The sequence below is a fragment of the Pinus tabuliformis genome, chromosome 1_1 (assembly GCF_031772625.1).
Source record: "Pinus tabuliformis cultivar Carrire ecotype Pingquan chromosome 1_1, CPIR1, whole genome shotgun sequence".
Taxonomy (NCBI): domain Eukaryota; kingdom Viridiplantae; phylum Streptophyta; class Pinopsida; order Pinales; family Pinaceae; genus Pinus; species Pinus tabuliformis.
In genome coordinates, this window is record NC_142297.1 from 903,470,401 (window position 1) to 903,486,220 (window position 15,820).

General features: G+C 39.1%; 1 protein-coding gene across 1 annotated transcript; it reads right to left on the reverse strand.

The window, feature by feature from the left end:
* Window positions 1–13,572: 13,572 nt before the first annotated feature.
* LOC149217330 (uncharacterized) lies at window positions 13,573–13,932 on the reverse strand. The gene has a single exon (XM_089390185.1). The coding sequence runs from the start codon at window positions 13,930–13,932 to the stop codon at window positions 13,573–13,575; it is 360 nt and encodes a 119-aa protein (XP_089246311.1).
* Between the last annotated feature and the right edge of the window lie 1,888 nt (window positions 13,933–15,820).

Below are 15,820 nucleotides of genomic sequence, written 5' to 3' on the forward strand. Positions count from 1 at the left end.
TCTTTTCCTTCTTGCTCCAAAAATCCAAGTATGCCACACTATCCAAGAGTGCTCCAAGAAAACTCTAAGTGTCCAATAGTATGAGAGAGAGAATAAAAGAGAGCTTCGCCAAAGCCTGTCAAAACTTACACTAACCAAGCCTGCCCACTGATCCTTAGAAGCCTTTTTATCAATGAGGCCTCTATTTCCATTATTTTCCTTCATTTTCTTCTTTACATGCAACCTGTGACCTTTCACCTTTCTTTTCTCCTAATTTCCTTTATTTTCATAAATATATGTGCCAAAATGCCTCTTTGCCTTTTCAAAGCCTTTGCCATTGCCTTTGCCAATTTCCTTTAGCCATAATAACCGAAATGAACACCCACTAGGATGTTTTTCCCACCATTGAGCTTGGAATACATTTCCAATCAAAGTGGTCTTATATTTTATATTTACATGGATTTTTAACCAGGGCTATTACAATATTCAGTTAACTGACCTCTAACTATTGATAAGTCAGTTGAAGGTCAATTGTGCAGTGGGACATCAACCTAACTCATATATTTGTCTAATAACTGATCAATCAAAATAGCTAATGCATGCATGGAATTTGAATTACTCAGCTGAAGTGGAAGAGACAGGGGCAATGTAACATGAGTTGTATACTAGTTTGAGTATGTAATAGTTGCATGTAGTTAGAAGATCCATCCTTAGGAATTGCGCAAGAAAATAGGATTAAATTCCTATCTTTTAGGAGCTAATTTCCCCAAGGATTGCACAAGGAAATAGGAGGCTTGATGAGCAGATAATTGGCTAAGTGTTGGCCAAAGTTTCTCATTCAGCAGAGAGAACAATTATTCTTTTGCAGGTTGTGCTCAGAGTTGGAGCAAGCAATTGTAATAGTTTCTCTATTCAACTGATTAATGCAAAGAGGGGTTTTTCCCCAAATGGGTTCCCCTAGAAATCATTGTGTACTTGTGGTTTGCTTGTTGCATGTCTATGCATGTTGTTCTAAATTGTGATTTCTATTCTGCAAATTAGTAGAGTAGAATTGTATCTCTTGTTTTCAATTTGAAATCTTGAGTAGTTGCAATTTATATCAAATTTATACATGGTATCAGAACCCTAAAATCACATTAGAACCAATATTTCAAACTGGTCTCTCAGGAATTTCGATTTTGCAGCTCCAATGTAGCAATTTTTTTTTTCAGATTCGGGAGAATGTCTTTCAATGGACTGAGATTGAAGTATGCCCTGAAGGGTAGCCTGAATTTCATAGCCTAGAAGAATCAAATGGAAGATGTGCTCGATGATAATGGTGTGTTAGAATATATTAAAATTGATATTGCAAAACCTCCACAGTCGGATGCACAACAATTAGCCCAATGGAAGAAGGATGTTGCAAAGGCCTGAAGAATTCTTCTAGAAGGTGTCAGAGACCATGTGATCTCAAATTTCCATGGAAAAGAGACACCATCTGCTAGGTGGAAGACACTAATAGAGCTATTCGAAAATAACAACGACCATAGAAAATTGGCCCTAAAAGACAAACTTCAAAACATAAGGATGCAGAAAAATGATACCATTCCACAATATCTCTCTAGATTTACATAAGTTCAAGATGAACTTGGAGAGGTTGGGGTGAATGTTGCAAAAGATGACTTGGTGAGCCTAACTATTCTAGGCCTTCCAAAATCCTAGCATTGTCTCCAGGATTGTTTGAATGGAAGGGAAAAATTACTAAATTGGGAAAGGTTGTGGTCCGATTTGGTTCAAGAAGAGTTTAAGAGAAATACTAGAGATGGAATTTCATCTAGAGTAGAGGATGAAGATAATTTTGCCTTGGTTGGAAAGAGGAAGAATGGAAAGGGAAAGAAGAGTTAAAAAAAACCCGAATCTAACCAAAATAATGGAAATAAGAAAGACTTGAGCAAGATAAAATGTTTCCACTGCCACAAATACAAGAATTATGCAACAAAATTTCTGCACAAGAAGTCTAACAAGAAGTCTTCAGGAGGAGCAGGAGGTGAAGCACTAGATTCACAATTCAAATTAGACTTCACGCTAATATGGGGAGTGTGTGGTACCTTGATTCCGATGCCTCTTTCCATATGACAGGGTGCAAGGAGTTTTTCAGTAGCCTGGAGGAGAAGGATCTCCATATGCATATCGAAATGGGGGATGATGGGAGGTACAATGCTACAAAAATTGGTACTGTCACCTTTGAGAGGAAGAAAGTATGATCTGGATCTTGGGGGAGGCCCCCAAGATCTAAAACATTGAAATGGGTCTTGGGGGGAAGGCCCCCAAGATCTGAAAAATTGCCAGAAGAAAGAAAGTAGAATGCCCAATAAACAAAACCACAAAGAATTTTTTTATTAAAACATATAATAACTATAAGGACTACATTGTGGTGGACAATCTGTCCTTTTACAAAATGAGACTTGTTGCTTATAGTATTTTTAGTTACAATACCACAGGTCAATTCCATGGGTGAATGAATACCATGGGTGGATGTCACAATACCATAGGTCAATTCCATGGGTGAATGAATACCATGGGTGGATGTCACAATACCATGAGTCAATTCCATGGGTGAACAATACCATGGGTGGATGCAACTTACAATACCATGTGGTGTCATTACATGGGTGGATGAATACCATGGGTTGATGCCATTTTCCATTCGGATCATTCCTCCCTCCTTAAGAAGCAATGGTCCCCATTGCGTGAAGTTCCCTCCTGCAAAGCCTTTGTTGAATATGAAGAGCCACTAAAGAGAAGGGTTTTATGTGGTTAACCCATAACCATGATGAATGAAGATCCGAAGATAGAGATATCCTGTAATGCTTGTGAACAACTGTGATACTGATAGTGTGCGACCTAACAAATGGACTTCGATGAAGTGTGGGTTTGTGGATGACCCATAACCATGATGAACGGAGATTTGAGGATAGAGATACCTTGTAATGCTTGTGACCAACTGTGATACTGACAGTGTGCGACCTAGCAAATGGACTTCGATGAAGTGTGGGTTTGTGGATGACCCATAACCATGAAAAATGAAGATCCGAGGATAGAGATACCCTGTAATGCTTGTGACCAACTGTGATACTAACAATGTGCAGCCTAGCAAATGGACTTCGATGACAAGGATTTTGTGCGGTTGACCCATAACCGTGATGTTGGTTGTTGATGAAGCAGCAATTGCCTACATAGCCTGGGGTGGGAGGGCACGTCTCCAAATAACCCAAGCTGAATGCTGCTATGTTGAAACTTATGAATGTGAAGCAGGTGCTTACTAAAGTGGGGTGGGAGGGCACGTTTCTAACGGGTACCCGCTCCGAATGCTGATCTAGAATTAAAATGGACATAACTCAGCCAATATAACTCAGAATATTTATTATAACCTATTTTTGGAAGCAGAAGGACCATTTTGCATCTCCCATGTGTTGGAAATCCTTATCTCGACACTCTAGAATCTTAGATTCACGCTGCAATTTTTCCACCGTCACAAAAATTTTGAAAAATTAGTTGATTTTAAATCAACGATATCTCCCACATCCGAACTATGATTCGACCCATTTTTTTTTTGAAATTGGGTGATTTTTGAAGAGGAGATCAGATTTACAATAATTTTTCCAAAATTCTGCAAAAAAATTCAAAAAATGATAGGAGAGTCGCCATCCACCAGTTGTCGTCAAAAACAAATTCTACAACATAACTGATTTTAAATCAACGATATCTCCCTCATTGAGACTCTGATTCCGCCGATTTTTTTTTGAATTTTGGTATTTTTTCGCAAGGAATCCAGATCTGTTATTTGTTTTTTGTAAATATTGCACCAAATGTTTTATATTTGATTTGTAAACTTGCCGCCCAAAAAACAATTCCTGCAAAAAAACGAAAAAAAAAATTCTTCCTGCTTGGCCCAAGAAAGTTCTCTGTGGAGGTCACAACGTGTGCCTAAAGTTTGTTGAATATTAATGCAAAATTTGAAACTGAAATATGCATCAAACCCTCATTCCCATGGAATCATAACCTGCTCTGATACCACTGATTCGGATCTTTGGGGGAGGCCCCCAAGATCTAAAACATTGAAACTGATCTTGGGGGGGGGCGAGGGAGTCCTCCAAGATCTGAAAAATTGCCAGAAGAAAAAGAGTAGAGTGCCCAATAAACAAAACCACAAAGAAATTTTTTATTAAAATAGATAATAACTGTAAGGACTACATTGTGGTGGACAATCTGTCCTTTTACAAAATGCGACTTGTTAGTTATAGTATTTTTCAGTTACAATGCCACAAGTCAATTCCATGGGTGAATGAATACCATGGGTTGATGTCACAATACCATGGGTCAATTCCATGGGTGAATGAATACCATGGGTGGATGTCACAATACCATGGGTGGATGCCACTTACAATACCATGGGTAAATTACATGGGTGGATGAGTAACATAGGTGGATGAATACCATGGGTTGATGCCATTTTCCATTCAGATCAAAGTATATCCTCTTCGTCTCAAAGATGTTATGTTTATACCTGGGCTGAAGAAGAACTTGATCTCTATAGAAGTATTTTCCCTCTATAGGGTATGGTGTTATTTTCTATAAATGGACAACCTTTTTTAATCACATAATTATTGGGAAAGTGACCTAGTTCGGGGTTCAAGTGAAGAACCTATACAAACTTGAGGTGGGAGATTTCACTGCATTGAGGAGTAAGGTTGAAAAAGTGTAGAGTCAAGATGTTAGAGAACTCTGGCACATGAGATTGGGTCATCTACACCATGGTTCCTTCAAATTCATGCAACAAAGTACCATCAGTCTCCCTTGACCAACATGTTGTCTGCAAGGGTTGCACATTGGGGAAATATGTCAAATCCTCTTTCTATGACTAAGAAAGCAGAGCATATGAAATCTTGGAGCAAGTCCACTATGATATTTGTGGATCCTTTTCTATAGCCTCCACAACAAAACATAAATTCTATGTTATTTTTATTGACGATTTCTCTAGAAAATGTTGGATCTTCTTCATGCGGAATAATGATGAAGTTTTCTCAAAATTTGTTGAATTCAAGGCATTGGTTGAGAAGGAGACTAGGAAGAAGGTGAAGGCACTTAGGAGTGACGATGGAGGTGAATTTTTTTTGCATGCCTTCAAGGTTTCTGTGCCAAGGAAGGTATTCAAAGAGAATTGATAACACCCCATAACCCACAACAAAATGGGGTAGCTAAAAGGAAGAACAAAAACATAGTTGGAGCAGCAAGGGCCATGTTGCATGATTAGGGGCTACCATGAAATCTATGGGTGGAAGCATGCAACACCATAGTCTAGTTGTAGAACTAGAGTCCCCATATGATAATTAGTATGATCACATCGGAGGAAGCTTTCTCTAGGAGAAAGCTTGATGTGTCTCATTTCAGAATTTTGGGAGCTTCAATTTATTGTCATGTCTCCAAGGATTTAAGGAAGAAATCGAGCCTACAATAGAGTTGGTAGTTCTTTTTAAGATACACCAAAACTCCACACAAATATTAGGTGTATTTACCTTCACTAAGGATGACAGTTGTGAGGAGACATGTCAAGTTCGATGAGGAGAAAGCTACGAGAGTCTCTCTGGAATGAGAACTGAGTATCCCACTGGAGAAGGAGCTTCTAGCTCCAAAGGAGGAGCCTCAAGATGAGGTTCAATAATTTGTGGAGCAACCACATGAAGCTGAGAAGACAACAAGCAAAGTGGTGGCACCCACTCAACTAGAATCTTCCAGAGAGGGGAGAAAGAGAACCAGAGAAGATGATAGATTGTTGTAGGATGCTAGGGAGAATGTGGGAGCCCTTACATCAGTACACAGGTAGAGGAGGCCACTTGAGAGGTACATTGGTTAACATGGCTCTCATGACAGAGCTCATTGAGACAACACCTTCTTCATTTGAGGAAGCAATTTCTCAACCTATTTGGGTTGATGTCATGGTGGAAGAATACAAATACATCATGAAGAACAGTGTATGGGAGGTGGTGCCGAGACCATAAGGGAAATCAATGGTTGGTTCCAAATGGATCTATAAAGTGAAGCATGCAGCTGATGGGAGAATCGAGAAGTATAAGGCCATATTGTGGCCAAAGTATTTTTCCAAGTAGATGGATTGGACTATGAATTTTTTTTTCACCAGTTGCAAGATATTCCTCAATTAGATACACTCTAGCATTGGCCACGCAAATGGAGTGGAAAATCCACTAGATGGATGTGAAGACCACCTTTCTCAATGGTGTTGTTGAGGTGGAAATTTACATAGAGCATCAAGAAGGATTTGAGACATATGATCGAGAGTTACATGTGTGCGGACGCAGGAGAGCATTGTATGATCTCAAACAGGCGCTCAAGCATGGTAAACTCGAATCGACAGTTATCTCAGTGGATCGGGATTCACCAAAAGTGAAGCATATGCGAACCTCTATCACATTGTGGTAGATGGTAAGTTTCTTATTCTTGTTTTGTATGTTGATGATTTAATATTGACAGGTGATGAGCAACTGATCAACTCTTACAAAGAGGATCTTGTAAGGTAATTTGAGATGAAAGACATGGGCTTAATGCATTACTTCTTTGAGATGTAAGTATGGCAAGGTGATGGTGAATTGTTTGTGTCTCAGGGGAAGTATGCCAAATACTTCAGATATTTCACATAGAGAATTGTAAGCCCATGGACACACCTTTAGCTACAAATTGGAGGAAGGGGAATGCCACTTCAGGTGAAGATATTGATGATACCATTTACAGGCAACTTGTGGGGTCTTTGATGTATCTTGTGAACACAAAACCCGCTATACAGTAAACTAGCTGAGTCAAGCTATGGCGAGGTCTGCCAAGTTGTATTGGAAGGCAACAAAGCATGTGTTATGGTACCTCAAAGGCACTACAAAGTATGGATTATGGTAAAAGAGGACAGAGGGAGTGAAGCTCCAAGGCTTCACCGATGTAGATTGGCAAGGATTCCATCAGACAAGAAAAGTGATTCAGGTGCTATCTTCAGTGTTGGGTCCATAACTATTTCTTGGTACAGTAGGAAGTAGAGGTTTGTGGTGCTAAGCTCAGCAGAGGTTGAATACATGGCTGCAAGTCAAGAAGAATGTGAGGCCATATGGATGAGGAAAATACTTGTGGGTCTTTTCAGTCAAGAGATGGATTAGACAGTGATATATTGTGATAATCAAAGTTGCATTAAACTCTCTGAGAATCCGATATTTCCAAGAACATTGATATCTGGTATCATCATTTATGGGACTGTGTGCAGAGGAGAATTGTGTTGTTGCAATACATTCCAATTGAGGAGCGATATGTTGACATCTTCACAAAGGCATTGTCAAGAGGTAAATTCAAATTCAATAGGTGCATGATAGGGGTGGTGAAAAATCCCTTTTTTCTAAGAGTGAGTGTTAAAAAATGTAGCAAGAAAGGCTCAACATAGTCAAATTGAGTACATTGAATTTCCACATCAGCAGGACAACTTGGAGGTACTTAACTAGTGTGGCATGGATTTTTTTCACTCAATTAGCTTAGTAAATTCAAGTTAGTAGGCTTGGATTTCATTCATGCATGTGTGATTGTTAAATTTTAGAAATCTAGTTCAGTTTTTTTCAGTTGTATTTAGTTAACTGACCTCAAACTATGGATAGAGTTAGTTGAACGTCAGTTTTGTAGCGGGACAACAATTTAACTTAGAGATATGTCAGTTAATTGATCAATCAACCCAAAATATCTAATGCATGCATGGAATTAAAATTTCTCAGCTGAAGTGGAAGAGATAAGGTCATTGTAACATGAGTTGTATACAAGTTTGAGTGTACAATTATTGCATGTAGTGAGGAGATCCATCCTTGGGAATTGTGCAAGCAAATTGGAGGAAATTCCTATCTTTTAGGAGCTAATTTCCTCAAGGATTGCACAAGGAAATAAGAGGCTAGATGAGCAAAAAAGTAGCTAAGTGTTGGCCAAATTTTCTCATTCAATAGAGAGAACAATTATTTGCAGGTTGTGCTTAGAGCTGGAGCAAGAAAATGTAATAGTTTCTCTATTCAACTGGTTAATGCAAATAGGCTTGAGGGGTTTTTCCCAGTTGGGTTCCCCTAGAAATCACTGTGCACTTGTGATTTTTCTTGTTGCGTGTATATGCATGTTGTTCTCAATTGTGATTTCTATTCTAAAAATTAGTAGAGCAGAATTGTGTCTCTTGTTTTTAGTTTGAAATCTTGAGTAGTTGCAATTTCCATACAATTTCTACATGGACCGCCTCTGGCCCTATTTTCCACCATTATTGGACACATAAAAAATTGTTGAACAAATAAAACTAACGAGATCAACCCAAATTGCATTGAACAAACCATTATTGATTAGATCATGGAAACACAGATTAAGAACACACACTAACAAAGAATCCAATTGTATCAGGTTGTCAAAGCAGGCCTTCTCCTACACCAAGGTAAGTGGCTCACTAGGGACCAAGTTCAACATAAGTTTCATCATCTCATGCAAATACGCAACACAATACAGACTATTTCTTCCTAACGGGGGAGGACTGATCTAGGTGCATATTGGTGGCCACCCACCCATTCCACTGGCTCACTACATAATTTTCCTATTTTGGCAGTTTCAGGGTGTGAACTTCCAGAGTTGTTTTGATGCCCTAAATGTCATTTATTGGGGAAATGATCCATTGTGAGAGTCTGAACCACATTTTGTAGTTGAATGTTGTTCTTCACAGATAGACCTTTCTAATAGGCTATTATGCATGCCAAAAAACGACCATATGCCAAAGTTATGACCCCCGAAATTTGACGTTCCATCTTACCCCATTGGGGCCCATAAACCTTTTGTGCTTCATCTCCTAGGGTTATGGTTTTGAATGTTTAGGATTTCTCATTATTTATTCATGATAAAAATACCTTCGAGCCTCATTGTAACACAGTTCAGAAGGTGCATAACCATTACATCTCTTCTCAAAGATAAGCTACCACTATTCGAGCTAGTTTGCTTTCATTTTACATGTAAATATTTCAGCATTTCTATTTATTAATTGAAGTTAAATTTCAATGTATCCCTATATTTTGATTTTAAATTTGTTTTTCATTTCATTCCCTTCTTAAAAAAGGATTAGTGGTATCATAGCGATATGCCCTTTCTCTATTTTTTTTGTGCATGTACCCAACGAGGTCGGGGTATAAGGAGTTGTGAATCAAATTGCTTGAGCCCTTGCAAGAACTTCCTCACTGACACTGACGACCTTCCATGCAGGTGTTGATTTAGGTTGGGCTAACCCAGGTTCAAAGTTTACTGTGCACCAACAAAACCCTCAACCACTGGCCTTCTCAGCAAAGACCTGCAAGAAGATCCAAGTCTCACCCGAAGTGATTATGGAGGTTACACAACCCGATTTTTGTAGCCCGAGGGATGCTGCGATGTGGAAATTTTGTAGTTTCTTTATGTTTTAACACTTATAAATTGCTTCGCATACATCAATTACTTCGTAGAATTACATTCATCACTTAAACATAACATAAACATCCATAAAGATTCACAGTACTGAAATAAAGTGCAGATAATAAGCAAATTAACACACGAGACACATATTTTACGTGTTTCATCCCAATGTAGGACTACGCTAGCAAGAACTGTTTCTTATAATATAAAATTTGTACAATAAATAGTTCTTCCCTACGCACACAGTTGAAGGGTGTCTACACACTAAGCTGCAGATTGTCTGCACACTCAGCTGCAGAGCTAGGCCTCCACGCACAGTTGTGGAGCCTCGCCTTTCTCAGAAGTACATATCAAAAAAATACAACCATAAATATATTTCAATAAATACTTAGATGCCTGCCTCATTTATTATTCATCCCTATATATATTATTACATGAGGGATTACATTGCTACATTACCATGGACCAAATACCATGGTTTCCAAAATACAAGGGACTATGGTCCAAAACCATCAACTTTTACAATATTATATTCTTTTTACATAAAGGGAGGGGCTTCGTTGTGAAGCCCCCATATTGCGCAGTGAGTTTGCTGTGCGATCCTCGTTGTGCTTCGCTACTCTACTGCACGGTCCACTTCGTACTCCGTGATATCTTTTCTACTACGTGCTCCACAAAACTCAAGTTTCTTGCCCAAAATCTGCCCAAGTTGGGCTACATCGAACAAGACCCCAACACTCACCTGTGACTCGTCACGAGTCACTTAGCTTCTGTGCCTCTGATCTTTTTTGCAATGCTATTATAGGCCCGGTTGAACTATTGGAACACTTCTGTCATCTGTTTATCCTCCCTGCATGATTCCTCCAACAGTGCTTCTATTACATGCTCTGCAACCTTCTATAACAATGCTACCTCCTTCTGTCGAAGCTTCTGGAGCTTCTCATCTACTGTCTATGAGAGTTGAAGAGCCTCATCCTACCAAGGCTAAGTTATTTTTATCAATGTCTTCTCTTCTCTCTTTATCTCTTCAATCCTCTTATGCAACAACTTTGCTTCACTGATCTTTGTGAGATTCTGTGATATAGGTAATGTCTTTGTAATTGCTCGACTTTCCTCTAACTGCTGCTGCTTTTGCTGCGTCTCCTGCTGCAGTTTCTGAACATTTTGATCTTCCTATAGTGAAGTCCAAATCTGCATACTCTCATCTAGTAGTTTGATGTAGTTCGCCAATTCTCTGGAGATGCTAACCATGACTAACTTTAGGTCAACCTCCCTCTGGTCTCTTACATCTTGTGACATAGTTGGTTGCAACTTCAATTGCAACTCACTGATTTTGACTTTGTATTCAAATTGTACTACGACAACTTTGTCTTTCTGCTCCTTGATTTCAAGGCCGATCTTTGGGGCCTTTTCTTTTGCCAATTCCTCTTCATGGAACTCCATGTACGAAATTCCCTCACACATTGTTTCTACTACATCTTTCAATTGCTCATATTCTTTTGCTATCTAATCTCTCTCTTGTACTGTTTGGTTGAGCTTCTATGACAGTGCAGCCTACTCCTTTTCCACTTGTATGTTGAGCTGCGATGTGTGCTCTTCCCTTAGCTTTAATTCCTATGCAATCTCTTCATGCATCTTATGTAACCTTGGCATCGACACTGCTGTGATGTTAATATTTATGTGTGTCCACTCCTTGGACTGCTGCTAAATGTCTATTGACTCGAATTGTAGAGCCCCTGCAAGTATCTGTGTTAGCCTCACTGCAAGGGTATGCACGATCAACCTTCCTGATAATGCCAAAACCTTCAACTCTGCGATCCTTTCCTTCACACCCATGATAAGCTCGCCATAGTGATCTTCCACCTGTTCCAAGATTCTACTGTGATCTCCTGAACCTTGTCTCCATTTTGGTCTAATTCACCCTCAACGAAAACCATTGGTGTGACATCCTTTGACTTATTTACCTTATGCTTCTTTTTGGCCTTGGTGGAAGCTTCACCTTGGCTCTTCCTTTTCTCTGCGACAGATTTCTCTATTTGCTTTGTCTTATCCTTGCCTCCTTGAGGTTCCTCCTCATGTTCTTCCTCTTCCTCTGCTTCCTTCTCCTTGTCTTTTACATTGCCTTCGCCATGGTGCAAAGTGTCCAACTCTTCTTCTTCTGTTGCACTGTCTCTTGCCTCCTCTAGTGGAGTCATCTAATCTGCAGGCCATGTCTGCACTACTTCTAGTAGATCATCCTGTTTGACCATATATGGAAATACATGCCATTGCTTATTTGCATCTTTGCACACTTGTATGTACAATCTATGAAAATCCGCCTCGAACGTCGCCACAACGTTGTACTGTTTGTGCAAACTTGGCGAAAGGCACAGATATTAGTTTACAAGCATGTGCAGATCCATCTAGTATAGTATAAAAAATATCATGTTTTCCTATGTGCACGATAGTTGAGTGGTATGCCACAACGAAGAATACCTCGCGGCTCACATACATCTTCTTCTATTGAAGGAAACTACGTATACTTTGGTTCCTTCCATGTCAACATAGAAATGATCAATAGTAACCAGGCATAATGGAAAGATGTACCTTTCTCCTGGACCTCGCGGTAGTTGTCCAAGAATTACTTGCATAAATACGCAACCCAGTTATACTAGACTACATTTACGCACTGCGTGGCTAAAGCCAACACTGGCACAAGGACTTCATTTGCGCGACAATTCCTCATTACTTTTCCCGCCAAAATATGTGCGGCAAAGTGGACTGCTTGGTCGCTAATAGAGTTTATGTCGTAGCCCCTGTTGCCTTTGACCAATCCATACTTATGCTTCATGCTTTCTACCAAGGCACGGTCCTGGTCCTTCCCCGCAAACTCCTCTGTGGGGTTCCACCCTTGGTAAGGTAATCTCGTGATCCTCTAGATCAACATTTGGTCTATGGGGATTTTACTCCCCATCCACAGGCGTCCGTCATGAATTAACACCAATAATTGGCACACACATGCTATGTTTGATGAACATCTACTGAAGTGCGACACATTTAACATGTTGAGCAGTCCTGATTGTGCCAACCCATTTACCCATCGTTGTGGTTCTAATTTTGTCTCCGCTATCTGGGTAGTGAACTTGCTGCAAGTACTGGCCTAGTGTGAACTACGGTACTTTGTCCGGTCATTAAAATCATTACTTGTGAATTTCAGCTGTGGGATTTTTCCTAAAAGTTCTCCTTCAAATGATACATCCTCTAGAAATAGAGGTGTAAATGTCCCATACTTGGCATCTTTGGAATCTTTTACTGGTTTAGCATTTGGCTTTCTTGGCGGGATATATGCAGGTAGAGGTGAGATGAACACTGTGCCACCTTACTCTGTCTGAATTTCCTCCACTTCTTCTTCAATGTTGACTTGCTAAGGTTTCTTCTAAGGCTTCATAGGTTTGGCAAGTTTCTTGTCCTGCTTTTTCTTGGTTCTTAATTCCTTGTTTTGCTTCTGTCTCAATGATGTCCAAGGCTTTTGTGGTGGTGGTGATGCTATTGTGGGTGTTGCTGCTATGGGTGGTGTGACTGGTGATGCTGCTAGTGTATCAACTGTTGCTGTGGTGACTGCTTACATAACTCCTTCTAAACTTTTCTCGTTAAATATTCACAAAAATTCTTCAGTCGACAGGATATTCATGCAAGAAATCTCTGCAATTGCTTCACACTATTACTCTCTCAAGCTCTCAATTCAGCAAAGTTCTTAATCTGAGTGAGAGTTGGCTATTTATAACAATTCTGGCCTTCAGACCTCATCATTAGATTTGATTTTGTCCCGATTATGTTTAGATTTCATCATTAAATGCGTATCTATCATTAAATTTTGCCAACTGTCATCTTAAATGTAACTTGACGTCTGTCTTTTCCCTTTCAACGGTCATATTTCTACTTTTTCAGTGAGCTTTGACATGTCCCATACTGTAGCGCACCTCTGTCTTATGTCGCGGCTTCTTGTGAACTTCTATATATTCTTGATTGTAGCGAAGTACTTTCTTCATTGAATCTCTCTCTGCAGCGTAGTTTATAGTCCAATGTCCACATTCAAATGCATGTGACACTAAGAATTTCCTTCTTTCTTCTTTAAGGTGAAGCTATAGGGACAAGGTTGTCCCTGTACAACTTCAATCTACTACCATTAACTTTTCCTTGAATTAATTCTCCATTTAGCTTTGCTAAATGCACTGCACTTCCATCAGTGATATACTTAATAACATATGGGCCTAACCAATGTGTTTTGAATTTCCCAGAGAATTTCACAAACTTATTGTCATACAGGAGAATAAGGTCTCCTATCTGAAACTTCTTTTGCTTAATGTGCCTATCATGCCATTCCTTTTCTCTTGCTTTTTGCACTTGTTGATGAAATCCTGCTATAAACCTGTCTTCTTCCAGAGCAAGTAACTGTGACATCCTTTCTTCCATTATGTCAGGGTCTGCCATATTTGTAAAAGTTGCAATTCTTAGGCTAGGGACAATGTATTCCATGGGCATCACAACTTCTTGCCCATAAACCAACCTAAAGGGTTTGAATTGTCAACATTTTGCTTGTAGTCCTATAAGCCCATAACACTGATGGAATTCTAAGATCCCAGTCATCCCTATTCACATTACATACCTTGATTAGTGCATTCTCCAAAATTTTATTGAATTCCTCCACAATTCCATTTGCTTGAGGATGATAACGAGTGCTCTTTTGGTGGTAAACTTGAAATTTCTCAGTTAATTCTTCAATGGTATTATTCAAGAAATGTGACCCCTGGTCACTCATCAATATCTTTGGGCACCCAAATCTAGACAGTCTCTATTCAAAGATAGACTTCACAACAGTTTTTGCACTGTAATCCTTCACTGGCTGTGCTTCGGCCCACCTTGTCAAATAATCAGTTGCAATGATTATATACCTCATACTAGTCCTTTTCCTTGGTGGATTGATAGGTCCGACAAAATAAATAGCCCATTTGTCAAAAGCTTGCAAAGTTACTTGTGGCACTAGTGGCATATCATCTCTCCTTGAAGGTTTTCTTGTTCTTTGGCAGACATCACAAGCTCGATAGTACTCCTTTGCATATTTGTGTAGTGTAGGGCACCATAGTCCCACTCTTAAAATTTTATGTGCAGTAGCTTTCCATGCATAATGTCCATAACTGTGCAACTATGATCTTCTGTTAAAATTATCTGTCTTTCGTGCTAAGGAACATACCTGCATAGTATTTCATCTGGCCCCATTTTATACAAATCCCCTGCTATTAGTGAAAAATATGTTCCCTTAACCACCAATTGTTTCTTCTGCTGCGTAGTGTATTCTAAAGGAGCCATCCCTGTGGTTAAGAACTGAATAATATCAATGAAGTGATCATTTGCTATCTTGATTGCAAACAACTGTGAATCAGGAAGATTATCCTCTATATTCGTTAGTTCTTCTACTGTCTCTAACCTTGACAAATGATCAGGTCCAAAATTTAGTCTTCCTGGCTTAACAAAAACTTCAAAATCATACTCCTAAAGTAATAATAACCATTTGCAAATTTTTCCTCCTAAAACATTCTTATTGACCAGGTACTTTAGTGCTGAGTGGCATGTGAACATCTTAAAATGTGATCCCAACAAATAATGTCTGAATTTCTGCAAAGCATATACCATACCTAGTCCTTCTCTTTCTGTAGTTGTATAATTTTTTTCTGCTTTAGACAATTTCCTACTTGCAAAAGCTATAAGGTGATCAATTTCTCTTGCACTAGGCTGTGCCAACACCACTCCTAAAGCTATGCATGAAGCATCCACATGAACATGAAAACCCTTATTCCAATCTAGAAATACCAGTATAGGGGCAGTTACCATTTTTTCTTTTAGTGTGCTGAGGCTCTTTTGACATCCTTCGTTCCATAGGAAAGTAACATCTTTCTTTAGTAGTTTTACCATAAGCGCAGTAATCTGTGCATAACCTTTGATAATTTTTCTGTAGTATCTTGTATGTCCCAAAGTGGTGCGAAGCTGTCTCACTATTTTTGGTGGAGGTAAATTCACAATAATAGCAATATTTTTAGGATCCACCATCAATGCTTGCTTGAAAATAATATTTCCCAGCAACATACCAAAAGGTACACAAAATATGCACTTTTTAATATTCAGAGAAATATGATATTGTCTTCATGTGTCGAACATCAATCTTAATCTTGCAACATGTTTCTTCAATAACCCAAATACTGTCCAATCATTGAAGTATAATTCTAAGAACTTGTGAATATATTATTTGAAAGATGCGACCACCACTCTTGAAAATATGGCAGGGGCATTATTCAGTCCAAAAGGCATTACTGTATATTGATAT